Here is a 23,193-nt window from a genome sequence, read left to right as displayed (position 1 = left end):
CTGGTGTTACACACTGGAATGAGGCTCTATCAATAGTTTGCAAATCAGACTCTTCTGTCTGCTGCTTGTAGCCAGATCTCCTGAATTAATGCAAGATGCCACAGCTCAAATTCTTATTGGCACTACGATGTCCCAAGCACCAGCACATCTCCCCTGTATTAAACCCTTTATTTGGCACCAATCAAATTTCATACCCTTGTCAAAGTCCTTTCCTTCACTTACAAGACTCTTAATAATAACTTCATCATCCTAGTGCTTCTCTCCGGTCCTCTTGCCCCTGCCTGCTCACTCATTTCTGAATTGGATGATTATTGGGCACATGCCAAATGCTAACCTGAAATGCTGTGACTAGAGCCTTTGAGCAGCCATGCATCAGCGGCTCTGGAATCCACTCCCCACACAAAATCAGACAGCTGTATCTGGTCTGGTTTTTAAATTGAGGTTTTAGATGTACTTTCTTACCACTGCTTTCAGTCAGTTTAAGGTTATAAAGTGACTTGGGATTGTTGTGAAGGATGCCACAATCCCTGTGTTTTGTTGTCATTCAAATAATTAGACACATGCTGAACTTCTAAGATTAACAAGTCTCACTGGAGAAGCCTGAGCTATCTACTCCCAGCTCCTCTTCTGAAACAAAGGCCTAATGAATCCAGGTCCTTTAGCTAAGGAGCCCTCTAGTGGTTCCTTCTATATTTTCAAGAAGCCAGCTGCCGCAGCACCCTACAACCCAAGCAATACACATGATTTAGCCCTGGTCTACACTACGAGTTTAGGTCAAATTTAGCAGCGTTAGATTAATTTAACCCTGCACCCGTCCACACAAGGAAGCCATTTTTGTCAACTTAATGGGCTCTTAAAATCAATTTCTGTACTCCTCCCCGACGAGGGGATTAGCTCTGAAATCGACATTGCCGGGTCGAATTTGGGTTAGTGTGGATGAAAGTCGATGGTATTGGCCTCTGGGAGCTATCCCAGAATGCTCCATTGTGACCGCTCTGGACAGCAGTCTCAACTTAGATGCACTGGCGAAGTAGACAGGAAAAGCCCGGCAAACTTTTGAATTTCATTTCCTGTTTGGCCAGCATGGCAAGCTGATCAGGACAGGTGACCATGCAGATCTCATCAGCAGAAGTGACCATGGTGTCCCAGAATCGCAAAAGAGCTCCAGCATGGACCGAATGGGAGGTACTGGATCTAATCGCTGTATGGGGAGACGAATCCATGCTATCAGAACTCCGTTCCAAAAGACGAAATGCCAAAATATTTGAAAAAATCTCCAAGGGCATGAAGGACTGAAGCTAATAACAGGGACCTGCAGCAGTGCTGCATGAAACTTAAGGAGCTCAGGCAAGCCTACCAAAAAACCCACGAGGCAAATGCCCACTCGGGGTCAGAGCCCCAGACATGCCACTTCTATGATGAGCTGCATGCAATTCTAGGGGGTGCCCCTACAACTACCCCACACCTGTACATGGACTCCTGCAAGGGAGTCTCACACAACAGGGATGAGGATTTTGGGGACCAGGAAGATGAGGAGGAGGGGGAGGTTGAAGATAGCACACACGAGGCAAGCGGAGAAACCGTTCTCTCCGACAACCAGGAACTGTTTATCACCCTGGAGACAGTACCCTCCCAACCTGGGCTCCCAGACCTTGAAGGTGGAGAAGCCACCTCTGGTGAGTGTACCTTTGTAAATATAATACACAGTTTAAAAGCAAGCGTGTTTAATGATTAATTTGCACTAAAGACTTGGGATGCATTCACGGCCAGTCCAGCTACTAGAAAAGTCTGTTAACGTGCCTGGGGATGGAGCAGAAATCCTCCAGAGACATCTCAACGAAGCTCTCCTGGAGGTACTCCCAAAGCCTTTGCAAAAGGTTTCTGGAGAGGGCAGCCTTATTGCATCCTCCATGGTAGGACACTTTACCACTGCAGGCCAGTAGCACGTAGTCTGGAATCATTGCATAAGAAAGCATGGCAGCGTGTGGTCCCGGTGTTTCCTGGCATTCAAGCAACATCCGTTCTTTACCTCTCTGTGTTATCCTCAGGAGAGTGATATCATTCATGGTCACCTGGTTGAAATAGGGGAATTTTATTAAGGGGACATTCAGAGGTGGCTGTTCCTGCTGGGCTGTTTGCCTGTGGCTGAAAAGAAATCATCCCTGCTGTTAGCCACGTGGTGGGGGGGAGGGGTGAAGTGATTATCCCAGAGAATTGGGTAGCGGGGCGGGGGGTTTAGTTGGGTTTGTGCTGCACGTTAACCCGAAAACATCAGCCCCTCCTTTTAAATGGCCAGTGTGTCTTTTTCAATTTTACTCTCCCTTTTTTTCCTCCCACAGCTGCAAATGTTTCAACCCTGCCACTAGCATCTCCGTCCCAGAGGCTAGCACAGATAAGAAGGTGAAAAAAATGCACTTGTGATGAAATGTTCTCTGAGCTCATGCAGTCCACCCAAACTGAAAGAGCCCAGCAGAATGCATGGAGGCAGACAATGGCAGAGTCCAGGGAAGCACAAAATGAATGTGAGGACAGGAGGGACATGTGAGAGGACAGGTGGCTGGAGCAACAGGAGAGGTGGCGGGATCAAGAGGAAAGGTGGCGGCAGCATGATGAGAGGAGGCAGGATACAATGCTGAAGCTACTGGAGGATCAAACTGATATGCTCTGTCATATGGTTGCGGTGCAGGAAAGGCATAGACCGCCACTGCAGCCCCTGTGTAACCAACCGCCCTCCTCCCCAAGTTCTATAGCCTCCTCACCCAGATGCCCAAGAATGCGGGGGTGGGGCTCCAGGCACCCAACCACTCCACCCCAGAGGACTGCCCAAGCAACAGAAGGCCGGCATTCAATAAGTTTTGAAGTGCAGTGTGGTCTTGTCCTTCCCTCCTCCCGCACCCCTCCCAGGCTACCTTGGCAGTTATTCCCCTATTTGTGTGACGAATTAATAAAGAATGCATGAATTTTAAACAACAATGACTTTACTGACTCTGCAAGCGGTGATCAAAGGGGGGAGGGGTGGGTGGTTGGCTTACAGGGAAGTAGAGTGAACCAAGGGGGTGGGTTTTCATCAAGGAGAAACAAACAAAACTGTCACACCGTAGCCTGGTCAGCCATGAAACTGGTTTTCAAAGCTTCTCTGATGTGCAGCGCACCCTGCTGTGCTCTTCTAACAGCCCTGGTGTCTGGCTGCGTGGAATCAGCAGCCAGGTGATTTGGCTCAACTTCCCACCCCGCCATAAACATCTCCCCCTTACTGTCACAGAGATTGTGGAGCACACAGCAAACAGTAATAAGAACAGGAATATTGGTTTCGCTGTGGTCTAACCGAGTCAGTAAACTGCGCCAGCATGCTTTTAAACATCTAAATGCACAGTCTACCACCATTCTGCACTTGCTCAGCCTATAGTTGAACAGCTCCTGACTACTGTCCAAGGTCCCTGTGTATGGCTTCATGAGCCATGGCATTAAGGGGTAAGCTGGGTCTCCAAGGATAACTATAGGCATTTCAACATCCCCAACAGTTATTTTCTGGTCTGGAAAGTAAGCCCCTTGCTGCAGCTGTTCATACAGACCAGAGTTCCTGAAGATGCGAGCGTACCTTTCCCAGCCGTCCCACGTGAATGTTGGTGAAACGTCCCTTGTGATCCACCAGTGCTTGTAGCACCATTGAAAATACCCCTTTTGGTTTATGTACTGGCTGCCTTGGCGGTCCGGTCCCAAGATAGGGATATGCTTTCCGTCTATCGCCCCACCACAGTTAGGGAATCCCATTGCAGCAAAGCCATCCACTATGGCCTGCACATTTCCCAGAGTCACTACCCTTGATAGCAGCAGCTCAACACAACACAACAGCTGAGCGGGCTGCACGCTTGCCATGGTATGGCAAGACAAGAGCAGTCAAGCAGAGTTGCAGCGGAAGCGGCCCTGTGAGACCACCAGGAGAGTGGATGACGACGGTCATAGAGGACCTGTGAGGTGGATTCATAGCATCAGGAGAGCAGAGTGGCAGCAGAAGTGGTGGATGATGACGATGGTTAGCAGTCCTACTGCACTGTCTGCTGAAAGCAGTATGGTGCCCACATGGAAAAAAGGCACAAAACGATTGTCTGCTGTTGCTTTCACGGAGGGAGGGGCAACTGACAACATGTACCCAAAACCACCCGCGACAATGTTTTTGCCCCATCAGGCTTTGGGAGCTTAACCCAGAATTCCAATGGGCAGTGGAGACTGCAGGAACTATGGGATAGCTACCCACAGTGCAACTCTCGGAAAGTTGACGCTAGCCTCGGTACTGTGGATGCACTCTGACGACTTAATGCACTTCGTACATTAGTGTGGGGACACACACAATCAACTGTATAAAATCGCTTTATAAAAAATCGATTTCTATAAATTCGACCTAATTTCATAGTGTAGATATACACTTAACGTATAGTGAGAGTTGCAATCTGTCTTGAATTTTGTAGTTTTCATGGGTGGACATTTAGAGGCCCCTGGTTGGGCTTTGTGTCTGGCTGTGACAACTGTTGTGTCACCACATCATGTGCAAGGCCATTAAGCCACTTGGATGTAGATAATGTTGCCATTGTGAAAAATTTGGTCCCGATGTGAAACCTGAAAATTCACAACTGACATAGCCAGTGTCACAAAATGCTTCATAGAAAGGATTCATCATAAACCAAATCCATCAAGAACATGCTAAAACCGAACAGATGGGACAAAACAGAGATCAACTGTGGTTCCGTCCCCACTGAAATGGCAGAGACTTGCATGCCTTTTCCTCCAGCACATCAATCCCAAGGAGAGACATTTTGCTTTCAACCTTCTGATGAGTGATATCTAGGTATCCCTGCAGAGCCTAGAGGAGCAACCCAAAGGGGAACTGAGATTCAAGGGGAGATTGCCCGACTAGAATCTGAGCCCGGCAGGCTGATGCACGCTTGTCCCTGAACTATGGAAAGGCTGACCAGGGTGTTTGTGTCCCTGAAAAGGACTGAAGCCATTCCATAGGTCATCTGATACACTGTCCCAGGCACTAGGCCTGAAGAACCCCTACTCTCAACTGGGCTTCCCCAAGGACCCAGACATTCATGGCTGTCGCTTACTTGAACTGTAAGTGTTTAAGCTTCTGTACTGAGGGTATTTGTCACCTTTATCTTTTCTGCCTGCCCTAGTAAAATACCCTTTCCCACGTTTCTGAGTGACTATTGGGACCTACCACGGCTAGCCCCTAAAAGGCCTCACTGCTGAAGTGCTTGCCACTGAGCCGTGGCCCATGACTGGCACCTTAGTGGTTTGGTGTACTCCATCACTGAGCAGCCCTCTTTAAACCCCTCTTTGGTTGCAAGCTCTGAGATTTGTCCCCAAATCCTTGCAATTGTAAGGGGCCCTACCACATAAGGTTTGTCTGCCTTGTTCTCCCATGTATTAAGTTAGTCCATGATCCTTTCAGGCCTTAATCCATTTTCAGTAGACCATTAACAAAATCATGGGCTGCATTTCAACTTCCACTGCCACATATGGTCTTTGCTGGTGACACTCAGGGCATGTGCAAAAGCAGATCCACAGCTCAATTTTGAGGTGCCAGATACAGTTTGCTTGCCTGAGCAGGTAGAAAAATTAGCCCTATCTAAAATGCCTAAAGTTAGGTTTCTTGCTCAAAACACAGGGTTTGATTCTTATGGGAATTGACAAACGTATGGAACTTGTTCTGAACTCCGATATGGAAAGGCCTGCTTTGCTATTAGACATTGCTGGCTGCAGCAACTCAGACAGCTCGTTAAGGAGTGCAGTGCATATATTCAGCACATTTCACCAGTGGATTGACTGTCCTTTTAAGGCTTGGGCCCCAGTGGAGGAACCCGCAATGTGACAGTGAAAGCAGATACCAGTAGAGAGCTGCCTAAGCCACAAACATCTGATCGATATGGGAACATTCTCAAAGTTCAGGGGAGTTTGGAGCAGTGGTTGATTAAGTCCATCTCTGTCATTGTGGTGTTGTCGCGCTGTGCTATAGATGTATGTGATGTTAAGCAGGCATAACAAAAGAGAAGTCAAGAGTCACTTACGCCCTGGAAACCAGACCTTTAGACTCTGCACGAACAAGACACAGTAGGTTGCTTTCCCAGGGCTGATGTTACAGCTTGGAAAAATGCCAAATGAAAGCACATCCACTCCTGCTAGTAGGCAGATGTTGTCAATTGTCAAGGATGTTCAAGGTTAAGATGCTGGAGGCCCAGAATCAGCTGCTGAAAACATGGGCATTTAAAGCTGCTCCTGCTCCCACTATGGGATTTGCCAAGGGAGCAGGTGTGGGTGCTTAGCGAGAGATTAGCAAGGGGAGAGAAAGAGCCTTTCACCCCCGGTGACCAGTTCTAAGTCAGGCGAGGTCAGTAGCTAAAGTCTCCACCAAAGGACAGCTGTTTGGCCTAAATGAGAGGAGCTGGCAGGCTCAATCCAAGTTCTGGTGGACAGGTGTCTCCATTACCACCACTGCTTGGGCCCTGTGGATTGAAACCAAGGGTTGAAAGGGCTACAGAGATAGGATGCCCAACAGTCTAGGTCAGGGGTTCTCAACCTGGGGGTTGGGAACAAATGTTAGGCAGGCATGAGCACCCTACCCTTCCCACAGTGGTAAATGGGAGAATAGGCAACTGGCTGGGAGGGGATTCTGGGGTGGGAGGGTGATCCTGGCATGGAAAAACGGGGCAGAGTATGGAAAAGGATGAGCACCACAGGCCTGAGTAGTCTGGAGAGGCACACTGGCAGGAAGCAGTGTAAAGGAAGCTTTCACTTCTAATTCCCATGCTGTACCCTCTCTGTGGATAAAGAGAGGCCTTCGGACTGTAGGGCTGTCAAGCTAGTGTCTTCCAGCTCCTCCAGAACCTCCTGCTGGGATTCTGGCTGGACCTTTCCCCACGCCTACTCCTCCCTGCACACCCTATCTGTGGCATCACAAAGTTCAGATCATAGAATCGTAGAACTGGAAGGGACCTCGAGAGGTCACCTGGTCCAGTCCCCTGCACTCATGGCAGGACAAAGTATTAGTTGTGAGATCTCCCCGTTAACCTCCTCCTGGTACTGGCCAAGATGGCCATCTCCAATCCAGGAAGAGGCAGCTCAATGGAGAGGTTCTCTGTGGCTATGGACACTTCAACACCCTGTTTCATGCATCTGGGGAGAGATCCTCTGGGGAGCATCCACGGACTCCTTGGATTACTCTCTGAAGCAGTGGTCACTGTCCAGGGTTCTCTGCTTGGTGTCCCCACTGGGTACTCTTGGTTTGAATCTTTGACCCCCACTCCTGTTCCCGTTTTATCATGTGTCATCCCAAGGAATCATTTGTCTGAGGGGTCAGGCCTGTTGTCCTATGTAGGTTTAGACTCACCCTCCCAGAATTCAGATAGACTAGCGTCTTCTAGGAGGAAGGGTAGCAATCACTTGAGTAGGCAATTTACTCCCCTCAGTAATGCTATTTCATGTCAGCATTGATGCTGTTTCCTGCTGTCACCAATATACACAACATGTACAGGGAAAGGAACTAAGTCTGGAATTAGTATGACCCTCCAGAAATCTTGCACTGCACTGCCCAGCAGCAGCAGTGGCTTCTGCCACAGTCACTGTCATTAAGGCTCTGAGTCAGCCCCAAGAGAAAGTCTGTTTTCTCCCCACATTTGTGTTAAGTAGTAATGCTGAGAAATCAGGACTTCAGGCGCCAGGGGGAATACACCCTTTTTTAAAAACAAAGTTTACCCCTAGCCCAGAAAGTCATTGAGGCAAATAAACTAAGAAGGTTCACCAAAAAGGATCTGATATTTATAGGAGCAGGAATAGTACTTGTGATTACTTTGATGAGGTTAACCATTTAGAGGCGGTGGACATTCATTTGGTGGCCAGTCTGGAATTGTCAGAATTCTACATTTCAAATGTTACCAACCTTCATGCTTCAAGGCATAAACTGGACATCTGTGGGGCTAAGGAAGAAATGTTCCCACATTGCAGAGTTAACTAAGCACTTTTGTCACTTTCCTGTGTGGCTTTAAATTCAATCCCACATCTCCTTCCAACTGCTAATGAAGTTCTTCAGCATCTAATATAAAAGGTACCACTTGGATCTTAAATTAACTGTGGGTGTTTCAGAAACAAGGATACATTGATCCTACTTCCCTGGTTTAAGTGAGACAGGAGCAAGCTATGTATAGGATTTGTATGATTACACACTTGATCCTTCTTGTCATCTTAAACGGGCTTCCAACATTCTGTTTTCATATTTCTAATCTAGGGTCAAGGAATGTGAATTACCACAGCTAATAAAAAAGCTCTTTACACTGAGCAGTATTGTTGCTCATCTGAACAATAGAAGCAGGTCCCAGGAATGTCAGCCCATTGCTGCAAGCAGTTTCTCTTAGAAATACGATGATACATTCTGTTCTATTCAAATAGCTTCCTTATCATCACCTAGGAGTTTGTGAGCAAACCAGCCGTGATGCACCAACTTTGAAAGGCAGATAATGGAGTAACCCCGTGTAACTGGAATCCCCTAGCGCCTGTGCAAGTGACTCAGAATGGGAGTTTGGGAATGAGTTATTCTAGGGGGAGAGATTTATGCAACCTCAAAATAAATATCTGTATAAATGCAGGTCTTTAGAAATACAGGAATATCAAGCATTTTGTTTGAGCAGAGAGGTTCTCTGGGTCCCTCCGTTTTTTCTCTTTTATTTCCCTCCTCCTATAACTTAAGACGGATTGCTCCACCGGGTCTCTTTCCACAGAGGATCAGCCAAAGATGATATTTAAATAAGTACATCTAGATTGCAGTTTTACATGGTAAATTCTGGTTGAAGTTTACTTGCACAATTGCCGCTTTGAAATGGTAGATTGTGCTGATTTATGCTGACTTGTTTAAATCTGTATTTACCCAGAATTATTGGTCAATTTAATAAAAATAAATTACCAAAATTTAATTTTACCATTTCTAAGCTAGATGACTTTAAATTGCATTGCCTAAAAGATGCGTTACAAGAGGGCAGCAGTAAATAACTTACCTTGTGAAACATCAACATAATCACAATAATTTTAAATGGTAAATTAAAACGATGTCTTAGAGAGGTTTTAATTACACACTAACATACCTAACCTGGTTATTTTGGAAAAGAACGAAAGCGAAAATACTCACCTAGATAGCAGGTTAAGGGGGGGGAGGTAGAGTCCTGATGGAGCAGGGAGGGGTGAGCAAGGAGCAGGTGCAGAGGGTTGAGTCCTGATGGGGCAGTGAGGGGAGAGGGTGAGCAAGGGGCAGGAGCACAGGGTAGAGGCCATGTGGGACAGGGAGGGGAGGCTGCTAAGGAAATCAAACATTCTGTGAAACATTTTGAAAAACTAGATGCTATTTATAAAGCACCCTGTGTTAGTAAAAATGGATATACTGATTCCTGAAGAGGCAGGATTGGAATAGCCACACCAGTATCCATAGGTGACGTGGGGGTGTGGGGGCTGCACATAGGGTCCCATGCCCCCCAGCTTTCTGTCAGGGTGGGAATCAGGCTGCGTGCGGCTGAAGAGGTGCTTGGGAAAGGCACCAGCAGCGAGTGCTCCCGCCGAGTCCCACTAGATGGTGCCCAGAGCAGGGAAGCCAGAAGGAACTGGCAGCACAGCTCTGCCAAGGGGTGCGGGGAAGCCGGCTGAGTCCCATCCCTTCCTCGCAGGCCCTCAAGTATGTGTCTGGACTAGCCTGCCTGGAGCTCTGGGAGTCAGCTGGGGCAATGTGGGGGGAGAAGCAGCGGGACCCAGGGGAGCTAGAGGTGGGGAGCCCAGGGAGGTAGCTGGGGCTGGGGCAAGGGGGTGGTCGTGGGGGAGGCAGTGGGGTCCAGGAGCGATGCAGGGGATCCCGGGGAAGCAGTGGGGGGCTAGGAGTGAGTGGGGAGAGCCTGGGAGGCAGTGGGGGGGCAAGGGTGATTGCATGATGGGTGGGGGCATTGGGGAGCAGAGGGGGTTGGGGGACTGGGGAAGGCAACAGGGGCCAGGGCACCAAAATACAAGTTTGCCCAGGGTGCCATTTTCCTTAAGGCCCAGTGTGCCTTGGTCAGGGGGGTGTTGCTGGAGAATGCGTTGGCAGTCACCAGGATGTTGACTATGGCTGTGGTGGCAAGTGAGGGCCTGCCACTGTGCCCCCACTATCAGCAGCTACCAGTCGCCTACGCCAGTACCAACTCTAGAACCCATGGAGGGGAGAAAGCTGGCAAGGGACAGAGTGGGTGGTTCAGGGGAAGAGTTAGCATTAGAGAAGCAAAGTTGCTCCATTGTAAAACTCCTTTCCCACAGCACTTCAGCTTCCACTGTCCAGTTCTTTTTGCCCTAGAACCGATGGTTCACTCTCAAAAACATTGTCAGTCTCTGATCTTTCTCTACCCTTCCAATGCCATTTTAAGTCCAAGGAGTTCTGAAGAAGTTGTTGGGGTTGGAAATTATTTCTGAATGTGACAACTGTGACTTGAAACAAGGAGCTTCCTATCTTTTGTTGGGTTTACTGTAGCATCCATCACCACAGTATATGAAAGCGCCTTCTATCGGTATTTCTCTTTGCTTTGTTTGCATGCACACCCATTGCCCCAGAAAGCAGTCATGTCAATATGTGAATGGTAAGAAATAGGAAGTCTGGACAGTATCTTGATTCTGTAATGGCCTTGTCCTGACAGGTGCTGAACATTTCTCAGGTTTGGATTCTAATCTATGGTCCAACAGAGGCTTTCGTCATGCTGCATGCGGGTGGCTGGGGCTGTGCACATTTCAGTCCCGGGCTGTTCACACTGGGCATAGATTTCAGCATACAGGATCACCTTATTTCCTTCCCTAGAAGCTGCTTCACGCAGGTCCAAGGCAAACCCCCATCTCCCTCAAAGCCGTACCACAGCCCAGGCCCCATCATCCTAGCCCCATCCCACCATATTCCTATGCTCCAGCCTCCAGGGGCTTCACTTAGGGTTACTTCTTGGCCAGTATTTGACTGGCCTGGTCTGTTTGTTTGGTTTTTTTTAAATGGATTTGTCAGTTGCCATAAAAATAATTTAATCTGCCAGGATTTTTTACATGGTTCTAAAGATTTGTATGATTATCACAATGCACTGGGATAGCTAATGGTAAAAGTTTGTGTGTCTCGCTAAAGATGCTGCCGTGTTCCCACTTCCGCAGTTTACGTAAGGAAATGATGTTATGACTCCGATCTATAGGTGTTCTCTCTCCCGATTCTCTGCATGGCTGTTGAAAGGGTGGGGCTGTGAAGCTGCCTTGTGGTTGGGGTTGCGGTGGGCCTGCCTTGCGTGGGGCTGCCGGGTTTCTGCACTTCGAAGATGGTAACCCTGGCCCCGAGCCGCACCCTGCCCGAAGCCACATCGCATCCCCTTGCTGGGACTGCGCCTGCAGAGGGACCCAGCTGGGGGCTGCTCCATGCGCTGGGGCCTGTTTCCCCCTACAGCGGGCTGCATCCATCTGGCCCAATTCTCCCCACCCCGCCCCTTGGGTTACCCGGGGGTAGCGGGGACGGGGCCTAACTAGTCTCCTCCAGGGCAGGACCCCATTAAACAACATGGCGGCGCCTCGGTAGAAATGGCGTCCTCCCCACGTGATCTCCCGGCTCCACACCCCCCCCGAGGTCATGTGCTCAGCCTTCCTGGAGTCATGTGACTTCTCCATCGCCGCGGAGAGCGCGAAGCGGGCGCCTTGTTGGCCCGGGGTGCCAGCGGCTGGTTACCATGGGAACGCCGCCCGGAGCTCACCCGCGCCTGCTCCTGCTGCTCGTCCTCGTGCTGCCGCTGGTGCGGGGCCTGGGGACCCGGGGGCAGGGAGGGGACCCGCGGCCCGCACGGGGTAGGTGCCCCCGGCCCCCGCTAGCCATGGCCCCTACTGCCCTCTGGGGACAGCCCGGCCGCGGTAGCGGCCCGCGGGGACAGCCCTGCCCGGCCTGGCGGGGCGCGGTGAAGTCGCTTCGCTTCGCCTCGCCTGGCCTGTGGAGTGACTCCGGAGCAGAACCAGCCCCGCGCTCCAAGCGCATCGCGGGGGGCGGGAGCGGGGGGGTCTGTTCCATTCAGAATAACCTACCTGCTTTGAATGCTTCGAAAGGGTCATGGAAACGTTCCTGCTTCCGTTCAGCTCTGTAGACGCCCGTTTACACAGCCTGCCTGCGCCCCTTTAAACCCTGCCTGCAAACCCCAGTGTAACCCAGCTAGGCATTCTTTAGTTTACAGAACACAGGAGCCTGTTTACAAGGAGCAGTACTTTGAGCAGGTATTGGATCACTTCAACTTCGAATCGTATGGCAATAAGACCTTCCTACAGAGATACCTCACAACAGGTACGCCCCTTACAAACCGGGGCTCAGACAGAGCCATGTTTCATCTCCAGAACGTGTTTACTGTTAACCGATTCTAAAAGAGTTTGCAGATCCGGGCACGTGTGGGCCCGTCTGTAAGTGATTTTTGGAAATATGGTGAAACTTTCAGAGAAATTTCATTGGCCTGTTGCTTTTCCGGAATGATGCATTAAATATACTTCCAAATTTCCCTGTAGTAGGAATACAGGGAGTGGTATTCCACATTGGCTCTACTGTTCCTCAGCATAGTAAACCATTTAATGGAATTAAATTAAAGATGGAAGAGACCTACTAGTTCATCCCCTGAGTCCCAGTTTCAAATATCTTAAGTGATCTGGCTTCTATTATTACTTCCCTTGAAAGATTATTCCACAGTTAAATAAATCTCACTACTGTGTTGTTGTTTTCATTTTTTTGAAACTTGGGGGATGCTTCTGGATCCCTGTAAATCATTTCCTTTTTTCCTCAAGGTTTACATCCATCAAATACTTGTCGACAATTAGGGCTATGATAGTTAGCAGTTAATTTAATCAAGCAATACAGATTTAGCTCTTCTAATCTTTCCTAACAAATCAGTTTGGAGTTCCTTCACAATCTCCTCTCTGTATTCCTCCAATTTGTCATTTGTTCTGTTAATGAGGTGTGCAGAGCTGAATGCAGTGGCCAAAATGTGGCCGCCCCAGAGCCATGGAGTGACCAGCTATGTGAGGCATGAACTGGCCTTTGTTGCTTTGCTGCTGTATTACTATTTTTGATAACTTCTAAGGCACCTATTGCAGGTGCAGCTTGGTGCTTTGAATACAGTAGAGAAAACAAATGGTTAAACATGTCCTGGAAAGTCAGGAGGCTCAAAGTCTGCACTGCTGAGGGGGTTAAGTTCCAAAGGTGTTTGTGTGTGTGTGTGTGGGGGGGGTTTCTTTGACTGAAAAAGCCCTGCTGCCAAACATGTAGGGCCAAACTGTGCTCTGTTCTCCTTATGTAAATCCGTAATCAAACCCCCGGAGTTCTGCTGTATTTTACACTAGGTATAACTGACAGCAGAATCTGTTCTTGTGTATTCAAACTTTACTGTCTCGCAGTTCATCTTAACCACCAAGATCAGGTAAAGAACGGAGATGATGCTTCAAGTAACTGTTTTCCAAGCTGTTCAGAGCTTTAAAGTTTCAAACATTTTGAACTGCGTAGTGCAGTGAAAAAAGCCAGCAAACTTGTCTCTTGTCTCAGATTGATACTCAACAGTATATGTTGTGACTCAGCTAGAGGTGAGTCCTCTTCTGTGAGTCCTTCAGAGAAACAAGGTGCTCTTCAAGTACTGAATGATTAAATAAATTGAAAGATTTGAATAATCATAGAAAACACTGCTTTGAATTTTAATGCAAAACAAGTTTTGTAGGGGGAAAAGATCTCTTTATAGGAGAAGGAATGAAGGCCTGTTAGGAGGAATTTGAAGGTGTGTGGAGATCCAGGTGTTTGGGGTTTTTTTTTTTGGTTGGTTTTTTTTGGGGGGGAGAGGGGAAGCTATGATCAAACAGTCAACAGCTCCCATTTATAATCTTACTGTCGGGGGGGGGGGAGAGGGAGGTTGAGACCACCCATAGTTTCTGCTTCCCTCTTCTCCCCATGAAATGCCTGCTGCAACAGTTTTGTATCCTACGCTCCCTTGGACTCATCTAGTTTGTTGCATGGTTGGTTGTTTAAATCACTGAATGAAACACTTATTTTAAATTAATTGTTACACTTATTTGATCCTAGTGTCATGTCAGGCCAAACCCTGTAAACTGGAACTAAATCATATTTGTAAAACAAATGAAACATCAGCATTGTGGTTCTGTTAGTTGCAAAATATCGGGGGGCTGGGGGGAGTGGTTTTGGGTGTCTCCCCCCATTCCCACCCACACACTTTCCTTTTGTGCATTGTGGGCCTTTTGTGATAGTAAGGATTTGAAACAACTAATGACAACTGGCTGCCAGAACTTATTTTACAAGTAAGTCAGCTGACTCTCATGAGATTAGCTGGGAGTTGTCCAAAGTTTCAGTTTAAAAATAAACATTTAAAAAAAACCCCACACTTAGATTGGCTATGAGACCAAATCATTCTGGTTCTTCAGAGAATTGCTAGTCACTTTTAGTGATCTTTCCAGTATGGCATATTTGATTATAGTTCCACTTCGTGGTAATTTATCTCTTCTCTATTTCCCTGCTGATTACCCATGCATGTCATGAAAACAGAAGATACCCCTTTGCAAATGGACCAGTACCCCATACCTGAGTCAGTGATTTCACAACCAATTTATAAATACTTTATTGTTATCTGGTTTATAAATACAAACCTCACTATTATAAATAGTGGTGTCTCCCAGGGATCTGTACCAGGACCAGTGCTGTTCAACATATTCATAAATGATCTGGAAAAAGGGAGCGAACAGTGAGGTTGCAAAATTTGCAGATGATACAAAATTACTTAAAATGGTTAAGTCCAAAGCAGACTGTGAAGAGTTACCCAGGGATCTCACAAAACTGGATGACTGGTCAACAAAATGGTAGATGAAATTCAGTGTTGATAAACGCAAAGCAGTGCACATTAGAAAACATAACCCCAACCATCCATACAAAATGATGGGATCTAAATGATTTGTTACCACTCAAGAAAGAGATCTTGACATCGTCGTGGATAGTTCTCTGAAAACGTGCTCAAATGCAGCAGCAGTCAAAAAAAATAACAAAATGTTAGGAACCATTAGGAGAGGGATAGATAATAAGACTCTATATGTCCATGGAACGCCCACACCTGGAATACTGCATGCAGTTCTGGTCTCCCCATCTCAAAAAGGGTATACTTGAATTGGAAAAGGTACAGAGAAAGGCAACAAAAATATTGAAGGATATAGAACAGCATCCGTATTAGGAGAGATTTAAAAGATTTTGACTTTTCAGCTTGCAAAAGAAACTACTAAGGGGAGATACCATAGAGGAATATAAAATCATGAATGGTGTAGAGAAAGTGAATAAGGAAATGTTATTTACTCCTTCATATAACACAAAAAGCATGTCTGTATTTCTCAGTGTGTCATATCATCATGAGTTAGTCTCCTTTCAAAGAACAATTCAGCCCTATTATACAGTCCTCACTCATACAAAACTCCCCATTAACTTCGCTGAGGGACAATCCTATAATACTTTACCAGGCACTTTTTGTTTTCTCCAATGTGCTTCTAATGACTGTCTTTTATAGCTAAATTCTGGAAGAAGGGAGTTGGGCCCATCTTCTTTTATACTGGGAATGAAGGAGACGTTTGGGAATTTGCTCAGAATTCCGGCTTCATCCTTGAGCTGGCAGAACAGCAGAATGCGCTAGTAATTTTTGCTGAGCATGTGAGTATTTTATTAACTTTTTTCCCCATATTTTTATCTCCATCGGGTATTACCAGCAGCAACCCCCTACAGTCCCCGGATAATTAGGTGCAAATCCCTTACTCTGAAATTGCTGTGCACCTCCCAGGGACAGTCTAGACATAGTAGTGACTCTCCCCTACGGAGCCACGTACTCTAAATTATTTATTATGCCCATCAGCGGTGCAGTATAAATAATAGTTCACTCCGCAAAACCTAGGCTGTATTGTGCTTTAGAATGGTGCTTTTGTAATCGATTTTCTCTAGCTCTAAACATCAATAAATTCACAGCTGGAGAAGGGTGTGTGGTGGGGGGTCTGCATTATTGTGCCGAACTTGAGGACTGTTGAGTCACATTCTGCCCTGATTTACCACCCACGTAAGCTCTCTGTAGTCTGGGGAGCTGTGTGAAGTCAAAGGTCTATGAATGAGGTAAGGGTTCAACGTTCATCACTCATTCAACCCTTGGTGTTTTGAGTTGTTGGCCTCTCTGCTAAGATGGCCAACAAGGGGGCCAGCTAATACCTGCTGTTTTAGGTTGTCATGTGACTGCCTGTCTGTTACGAAGAGAACAGACCACCGGGGAATTTTAAATTGGCCACCAAACAGCTGTAGGATGGCATTGACTTTCAGCTTCTGCTGACCCAGGCAGGCTTGAACATGATGACCTAGGAGGAGAGGAGATATGATGTGGCGGGTCCAACACCTCTTTATGCCTCGTTTTCTTTCAGAGGTATTATGGGACATCTCTTCCATTTGGGAAACTGTCAATGCAGCGGGAAAATATTGGCCTGCTCACTGTGGAACAAGCCCTTGCTGACTATGCGGTGCTCATTACAGAGCTTAAAAAGCAGTATGGTGCCAGGGACTGCCCAGTCATTGCCTTCGGAGGCAGGTAAATGCTCTCAGGTCTCTCCAGGTACTTATCTTCCTTCTCTACATTGTTCCGTAATTGGTGTGGTGCTGTCCTTATAGGCTTCCCCTTCCAGTAGAATGTACGCTTTCCCAGGATTCCTTGCTCTCTCACTTCAATTTTCTTTGCACTGAAGCATGATGGGTACTTGCATGTGGTAGGATATAACTCTGGATGCTACTCCTTCCCCTAGTTGCTTCAGTTTGTTTCCTAGCACTGATTCCTGATATTTGCTCTCTGTTTAAAATGTGTGCTGTCTGGATGAGGGCCATAAAGTCTCAACCCAGCAGCCTTCAGTCCCCTCCCAGGACATGAGGTCTAAAATAGGAGACCATGCTGAGCAATCAGTTCCTGATCTCTTCCCAACAAGGCTGCTTAAGATAAGGAGATCATTCAGACAATGTTGATGCCTGCTTTAATGGAATAGGTAATTCATCTCAGGTATTTAGGGCTGCAACTCCAAAAGGCAGCTTGTCACAGTCAGTCCTGGCTTCTAGTCACTTTAAATAGGCACCATGAACTGGCAATCTCTAAGCAGTGTCAGTGAATGAACTAGTTCCAGGTTCTGTGCCTGTCCCTGAGCTGACCAAGAGCGCTGGACCACCCCGCCCCAAGAACTTCAGGAGACAGGGATGCTTAATGTAAACTGTAATAAAACATTTTATACTGGGAAGGCAGGAAACTGGTAATGAGATAAAGAGCTTTTGACCAGTAAGTCTCCAGTTCACATTCAGCCCAGGCACCTGGTGACTGGAAAGATTTTATTAATGTGTTGCACTTCAGTAGCATGTGTGAAGGGAATCATTGGTGTGAGTTAGTTTCCGTACTGCAAACACATCACAGTGGTTGGTAGGCTCAGTAGAGAGGCGAAGGACTGATGGCATTATGGAGGCTGAATTCTCCACTTGACTTTGGAGGGGATCTTGATGATGCACTTTGGCTGGGCCACATGCGGGAATCTTGTGCTGCTGCTGTTCTGTGGGTAAAGAGAGGACTTCAGTCTCCAGGGTATGAACGGAGCTGCCTGCGGATTTGGGAAAGGTCAGCAAGTACATGCTGGGGATACACCCCAAACATAATTGACCCGTTTTAAGTGTGTGTGTGTGTGATATCTTTTAGATGCCCTCACACCCAAGCTGCCTGCTCCTCTCAACCTCAGTGATGAGTTTAGATTTGTGTTAATGCTTTTTGGAAAGGAGAGGACCAGATAGCTGCTTTTTTAAAATGTAAGATGAGATTCTCATTTAGAGTCCAGGCTCACTGGGTTGGGCGAGGCCAGAACTGCAGGCTCCACAGTGCCCAAATTACTGAACAAGTTTTGCTTTAAATCACATGTGTTGAGTGAAGTAACCCTTCTCTCTCCTCTCCTCCCCTCCCCTCCTCTTTCCCCCCTCCCCCCCCACAGTTACGGAGGAGTGTTGAGTGCTTACATGAGAATGAAATATCCTAACATTGTGGCTGGAGCACTAGCTGCCAGTGCTCCTCTGTTGGCTGTGGCTGGGATTGGAGACCCCAACCAGTTCTTTCAAGCTGTCACTGCAGTAAGTGGAAGCTCCATTGAAGGAACAGAAGCTGGCTTGTCTCCAAGTGACAGTATCTTTCCAAACTGCCATCTCCTCGTGACAGAGTGTTGGGCTGAGTGAGTAGCTGGAATGGGGACCTCTAAGGAAAACCAGCTGCTGCAGGATGTCACGCCCTTCCCTGTGTCAGTACTGAACCAGCAGGCCAGCATGGGGTAGAGGATGCTGTGTAAATGGAGATCTCCTGGATGGGTAGCAAAACTGAGCTCTGACCCCCCCCCCCCCCCATTGTCATTAAAGATACATTATCCCAATATTAGTGTTCTGGCCAAATTCCACCCTGGTAAATCCCCCTTGTAATCACAACTGGATATGCCTGGCTAAATACCCCTTGTAATCACAATAGCTATTCTTCATTTCCTGTCCTAAACTGTTGTTTCACTGTGCATGCAATACTGCATGGCATCTGCTTAACCCCAGAGGTAGCTGCATTTCAGTAGTGGGCAAAGTGACTCCCAGTGCACTGGAAAAGTTTGTAAAGCACTTTGGATCAATTTGAGTGAAAGGCCCTGTAAACACAAGATGACTATTGCTTACACACTTGCAGGGTGATAAAGAGACTTTTGAATTATTATTTGGAACTATTTTAACGTCATTGGAATTATGTTATAAGGTCCCCTTGGGCTGCAGGTTAGGGCTAGGGGTGACTTGCCAGCTGATAATCTGAGAACATGGAACACTGTGCTCGTGAAAAGTCCCAGGCTGATGACTGAAGGCTGAAATCCTGAGTGAATCCACAGAACAGCTATAGCACAAGCAGCAGCTGGCCTGGCCATCTGCCTCAGGCCCACCTTGCTGCTACAAGGGCAGAGGTGGTGTTCAGTCTCCAGATCTGTCCAACTGATGGCTTCTCTGAGGAGAATGCACACAAGGAGCAGTGCTGATGCTCATACACCAAGAACTCAACAGTGGCCAGTAGCTTGGTTCACATAAGCCGTTGAGCAAGAGGTGGTCACATGCAGGGTAGGATATGAGCCAGTGCTGCAGGTGAAGGTTCCTGTGGATGGGGTGCACTCACCTGTCGTGAGCACCTCCTGTTGGCTGACTGTGATCCTGCACTCTCCCTTTTCCTGTCATCTTCAGTAGGTGGTTACCCTTGTCAGGCAGGTCCTTCAGTGGCTCAGCCCTCTGTCCAAGTCACACACAGTCAATATGCATGAACGTAACAAAGGTCCAACAAGGACTGTTGTTGTGCCCTTGTTGGTGTCTTTAGACCTGTCTCTGGGCTCAGTTCTCAGCTCCTTCTGGGCTAGCTTTAAGACCTGCCCTGCCCTGTTGTAGAGCACTGCTCCCAGGGCTTTCTCCCTGGAGACTTTATCCACAGCAATTCTCAGTGCCTCAGCTCTCCAGCCAAGTCACTCCTTAAGTTCAGTCCCCTTCCAGGGGGTGGTAACCAAAAGTGCATCGGTTGCCACTAGCCCCCATCCATTCCTCCGCACCCTGCTAGGGGTCCCACTCCACTTTTTTTGCAAAACTATGCATTTGTCCAGTTTGCTCTTGCCAACTGATGATCAATTGGCAAGAGCAAGTGGGATAAATGCCCGGTTTTGTCAAAAAAAATCAGGACAGGGCCTAAAAAAGGGATTGTCCCAGCCAAAATGGGACATATGGTCACCCTACAGCCCAGGGACCCTATAAACACCAGAAACCTACTGCTTCCCTTAATAGTTGCTGCTGCATTCCCTGAGCTGCTTCCCAGTTGGTCACGTTCACCTGTTACCTTCGAGTTATAGTCCTTGGGTTGCTTGCGTCTGTTCCCTGCTTGAGCAGGGTCTCCCCAAGCCACCGTGGCTGGAGAGTCCCTCTGTCTTATCTCTTATAGCCCCAGCCAGGAACTGACCTGCTCTGGGGTCCTGCAGCTCTTTTTATCTGAGCTTGATGAGCTCTGATAGGTTATTGGGAAGCAGCCATTCTAGGCAGGCCTGGAGGACCCACCTTTACTGCTCCTTTCCTGGGGGGAGGGGGTGGTAGGACTGCCTGCAGCATGGGGCCTCAAAGGGCCTGATACCAGAGCCCTGCAGCAGGACTGGGATCCTGTGGATCCCACATGACCCACTGCCATAATAGCTGGAGCAGGTAAAATGTATTTTGTTGTAGGTGGGATTGGGTGGGCAAAAAAAAACCAGACGGTGGTAATTTGCAGGAAAACAACTACATCTCTCATCGGCTTGTCATAAATAGAACTTCAGCAATGTAAAGCAAGTTTTTCTTTTTTTAAAAAATAAAGGTTTTAATACTTAAATTTAAGAGACAGATAGAAAGAGATTTGATGTCTGTTCTAACAGGAGTTAAAGTATTTTTGACATGGTTCAAGCAAGATTTGTTTTATTCTTTTAGTGGTAAAAATAGTGTCCCAAGTGTCTCTCACACACTCATATTAACTGACTTTTTTTGTTTTTTGTAGCATGAGGGAGTCTGTCTCTTGCAGGATTTGCAGGATTGAAGGTTTTTGTGGGTGGGAGTGGGATAAAAATGCAAGAAACAACGCAGGAGCAGGTGGGAGTGGATATTGCAGGGCGGGACAGGAGCACGATTTAAAAAAAATAGTCCCGCGCAGGGCTCTACCTGGTACACCTGTCACTGTTCGTATCCTAATTCCAGTCCCATGTGACTATGATTAATAAAGTCTCAGAAGGGCAGCCTGCAGAACTCCTCCCTCCTCTTTGATGCAACTTAAAATGAATTTGCTTCTGAAGTGGAGGAGGGAAATTCATTCCTCTTGGCCACTGAGCAGCAAAGCTCTCCCTGAAATCCTGACACATTTACCATGTCATTGCTCCTTCCAATCTGGTATCCTGCCTCTGTCTTTGCCATCAAAGGAAGCTAAAAAGAGCCTGCTTATTTCCCCAATACTCTTAGAAAGATAGGAGGGAACTTGCAGGCTGTTCTCTTATGTCCCAAGGTAGGAGACTGGATTCTGTCAATCTTAGCTTGCAAAGCAACAGATAATACTTGTGAGGATTAACTGTCCAGCGCTGCTTGGAAATATCACTGTGTTTGACTTGGTGACCTGCTGCAGCATGGAGTTCCACAGGCTGATGTGAATGAACATTTCCACATCTTGGCCCTAAATTAACTGCTTGTTAATCTAAACAATAGTGCCTTTTGAGCTTGCACACTCTTGTTCTGAAAACTTTATTTAGATTTGGTGGCTTAGAGCTCAGAGAGATCTGTGGAAAATCTTAAGGAAAGGGAATGTCTTGTGTGAAGATGAACTGAAATGCTCTTTAGGTGAACAAATAAAAAGTCTCATTTAAGATCCTAAATTGTTAAGGGAATACAGGATGTTATGCCTTAAAAATATGCTTTTGAAAACAAAATATTTGAAACCATTTCTTCTTAATCACCAGCCTGGCCCAGCTCTGAGAATTCTTCTGTGTTTGAAGTTAATTCTTCCCTAATGCAGTGTAAGACACGTAGCTCCCTGCTCTGCTTTAGGTATTAATGATACCATTAATTATTGCACAAACCTGAAACTGAATTTTTGCTGGGTCTTTTACATTTAAAAAAAACCTCTTTCCATTGACTCCCAAAATGTGTGCCTCTGTAGTGTTAAGACTGTGTGTTAAGATCCTAAGCAGTCCCTTTGTGTATTTTTTTTTAAAGTGCTTCCTTTCACCTTTAAGGAATCTTCATAGCAGCAGTGTGTGCACGGAAGGCAATTCATGGTTCAGTTGCTGACCTTGGTGAGAGAATGCACCTGTGTTGCTAATATTCCTAAAGGCAAACATTTCATGATTCATTCACAGTAGTTTTCTTCCTCTCATTCATTTTGCATGAGTTAGACTGCGTTTACTTGGAGTGAAATGCCTTCTGTTGAAGGCTCTCCAAAGCACTTTCTAAACACTAAGCCTCATAACACACGGAGGAGATGGGGTGAGTCAGATCCATTTTAAAGATGGGCTGAGTGTAGCACCGAAGGTAGTGGCCGTGTTTTTAAATGCATGTGTATTTTTTTCACAAGGCTGAGTTAAATGTGCAAACTGCCTGTCTTATACCTGTGGGCTTTTGTGTGTGCAATTCAGGTATACCCAAGTGCACACTTCCAATAGCCTTGCACAAGTCATTTAGTACCAAGCTTATCAGGTGACCTGGAGAGGTGATAATAGAAACTAGGGCCCTGATTCTTGCTTACTTTTTTCCTAGTGTAGACATCATCTGTGGCTACTTCCTACCATTCTGGTAGGATAAAAGAGTCTTAAAATGTGTTGTTAGTAACAATAATCCCTAGCTCTTATATCTTCTTCATCAGTAGATCTCAAAGCACTTTACAAATAAATTAAGTATCATTATTTTCATTTTACAAATGATAAAGGGAAACTGAGGCACAGAGAAGGGAAGTGAGTTGCCCAAAGTTATCCAGCAGATCACTGGCAGAGCCAGGAATAGAAGCCAGGTTTTCTGAGTCCCAATCTAGTACTCTATCCAATAGCCAATGCTGCCTCCCAAAACATAATTTACTCTTACTTTTAAGGCCCCTTTGCACTGGCAGAATGCTTCCAAGTGGCCTTAGTGTAAATTAGAATCAAGGCCTTTGAGCTCTGTGACCGTGACCCGTTCCCTAGCTGCTGAGTGTGTCTCCTCCTGTCACTTAACACTGAGAGGAGAAGTTATATCTGACTTTTTCTAGCAGAGAGATGGCAGAAAACAAACTGGCTGCCATTCTGTTTGGATAAGATGGAATTGCAGCTTACTGCACCTGGGGGAATGGGCGGGGGATCCTTTGGAAGAGAGGACAGAGGTTGTATCAGCACCATCTATAAGAGTGTACATATGACTTGCCGAAGTGGCTTGCAGTCTGTTAGCCCTGTTGGTGGCTCATAGTGCCTTCTGCCATGGCTGGCTGCTCAAGAAGACAGGGGCTGCTCCCCTTGGATACAGACCTCAGAGCTGTTATCTATCCATGTTTGTGTAACATCCTGATTTGGCTGCTGTAATTTCTCTCT

The 23,193-nt window shown here is 46.9% G+C and overlaps 2 protein-coding genes across 4 annotated transcripts in view; one reads left to right on the top strand and one right to left on the bottom strand.

The window, feature by feature from the left end:
• Nucleotides 1-11,667: 11,667 nt before the first annotated feature.
• Nucleotides 11,668-23,193, top strand: part of DPP7 (dipeptidyl peptidase 7) — a 31,141-nt gene continuing 19,615 nt past the window's right edge. For both annotated transcript variants that reach the window (XM_073314611.1, XM_073314612.1), the window contains exons 1-5: nucleotides 11,668-11,862; nucleotides 12,233-12,346; nucleotides 15,597-15,736; nucleotides 16,486-16,649; nucleotides 18,073-18,208. In XM_073314611.1, coding sequence (XP_073170712.1) covers nucleotides 11,748-11,862; nucleotides 12,233-12,346; nucleotides 15,597-15,736; nucleotides 16,486-16,649; nucleotides 18,073-18,208 — 669 coding nt within the window. In that variant the 5' untranslated portion in view covers nucleotides 11,668-11,747. The remainder of the gene's footprint in view (nucleotides 11,863-12,232; nucleotides 12,347-15,596; nucleotides 15,737-16,485; nucleotides 16,650-18,072; nucleotides 18,209-23,193) is intronic.
• LOC140899312 (kelch-like protein 13) overlaps nucleotides 14,642-23,193 on the bottom strand; it is a 28,409-nt gene continuing 19,857 nt past the window's right edge. The window contains exon 4 of one of the 2 annotated variants that reach the window (XM_073314608.1): nucleotides 14,642-14,769. In XM_073314608.1, coding sequence (XP_073170709.1) covers nucleotides 14,644-14,769 — 126 coding nt within the window. In that variant the 3' untranslated portion in view covers nucleotides 14,642-14,643. The other variant, XM_073314609.1, reaches the window with a different exon arrangement.

Source organism: Lepidochelys kempii, chromosome 16 (genome assembly GCF_965140265.1).
Source record: "Lepidochelys kempii isolate rLepKem1 chromosome 16, rLepKem1.hap2, whole genome shotgun sequence".
Taxonomy (NCBI): domain Eukaryota; kingdom Metazoa; phylum Chordata; order Testudines; family Cheloniidae; genus Lepidochelys; species Lepidochelys kempii.
The sequence above is the reverse complement of the archived record's forward strand: the minus strand, read 5'-3'. Positions and strand labels throughout refer to the sequence as shown.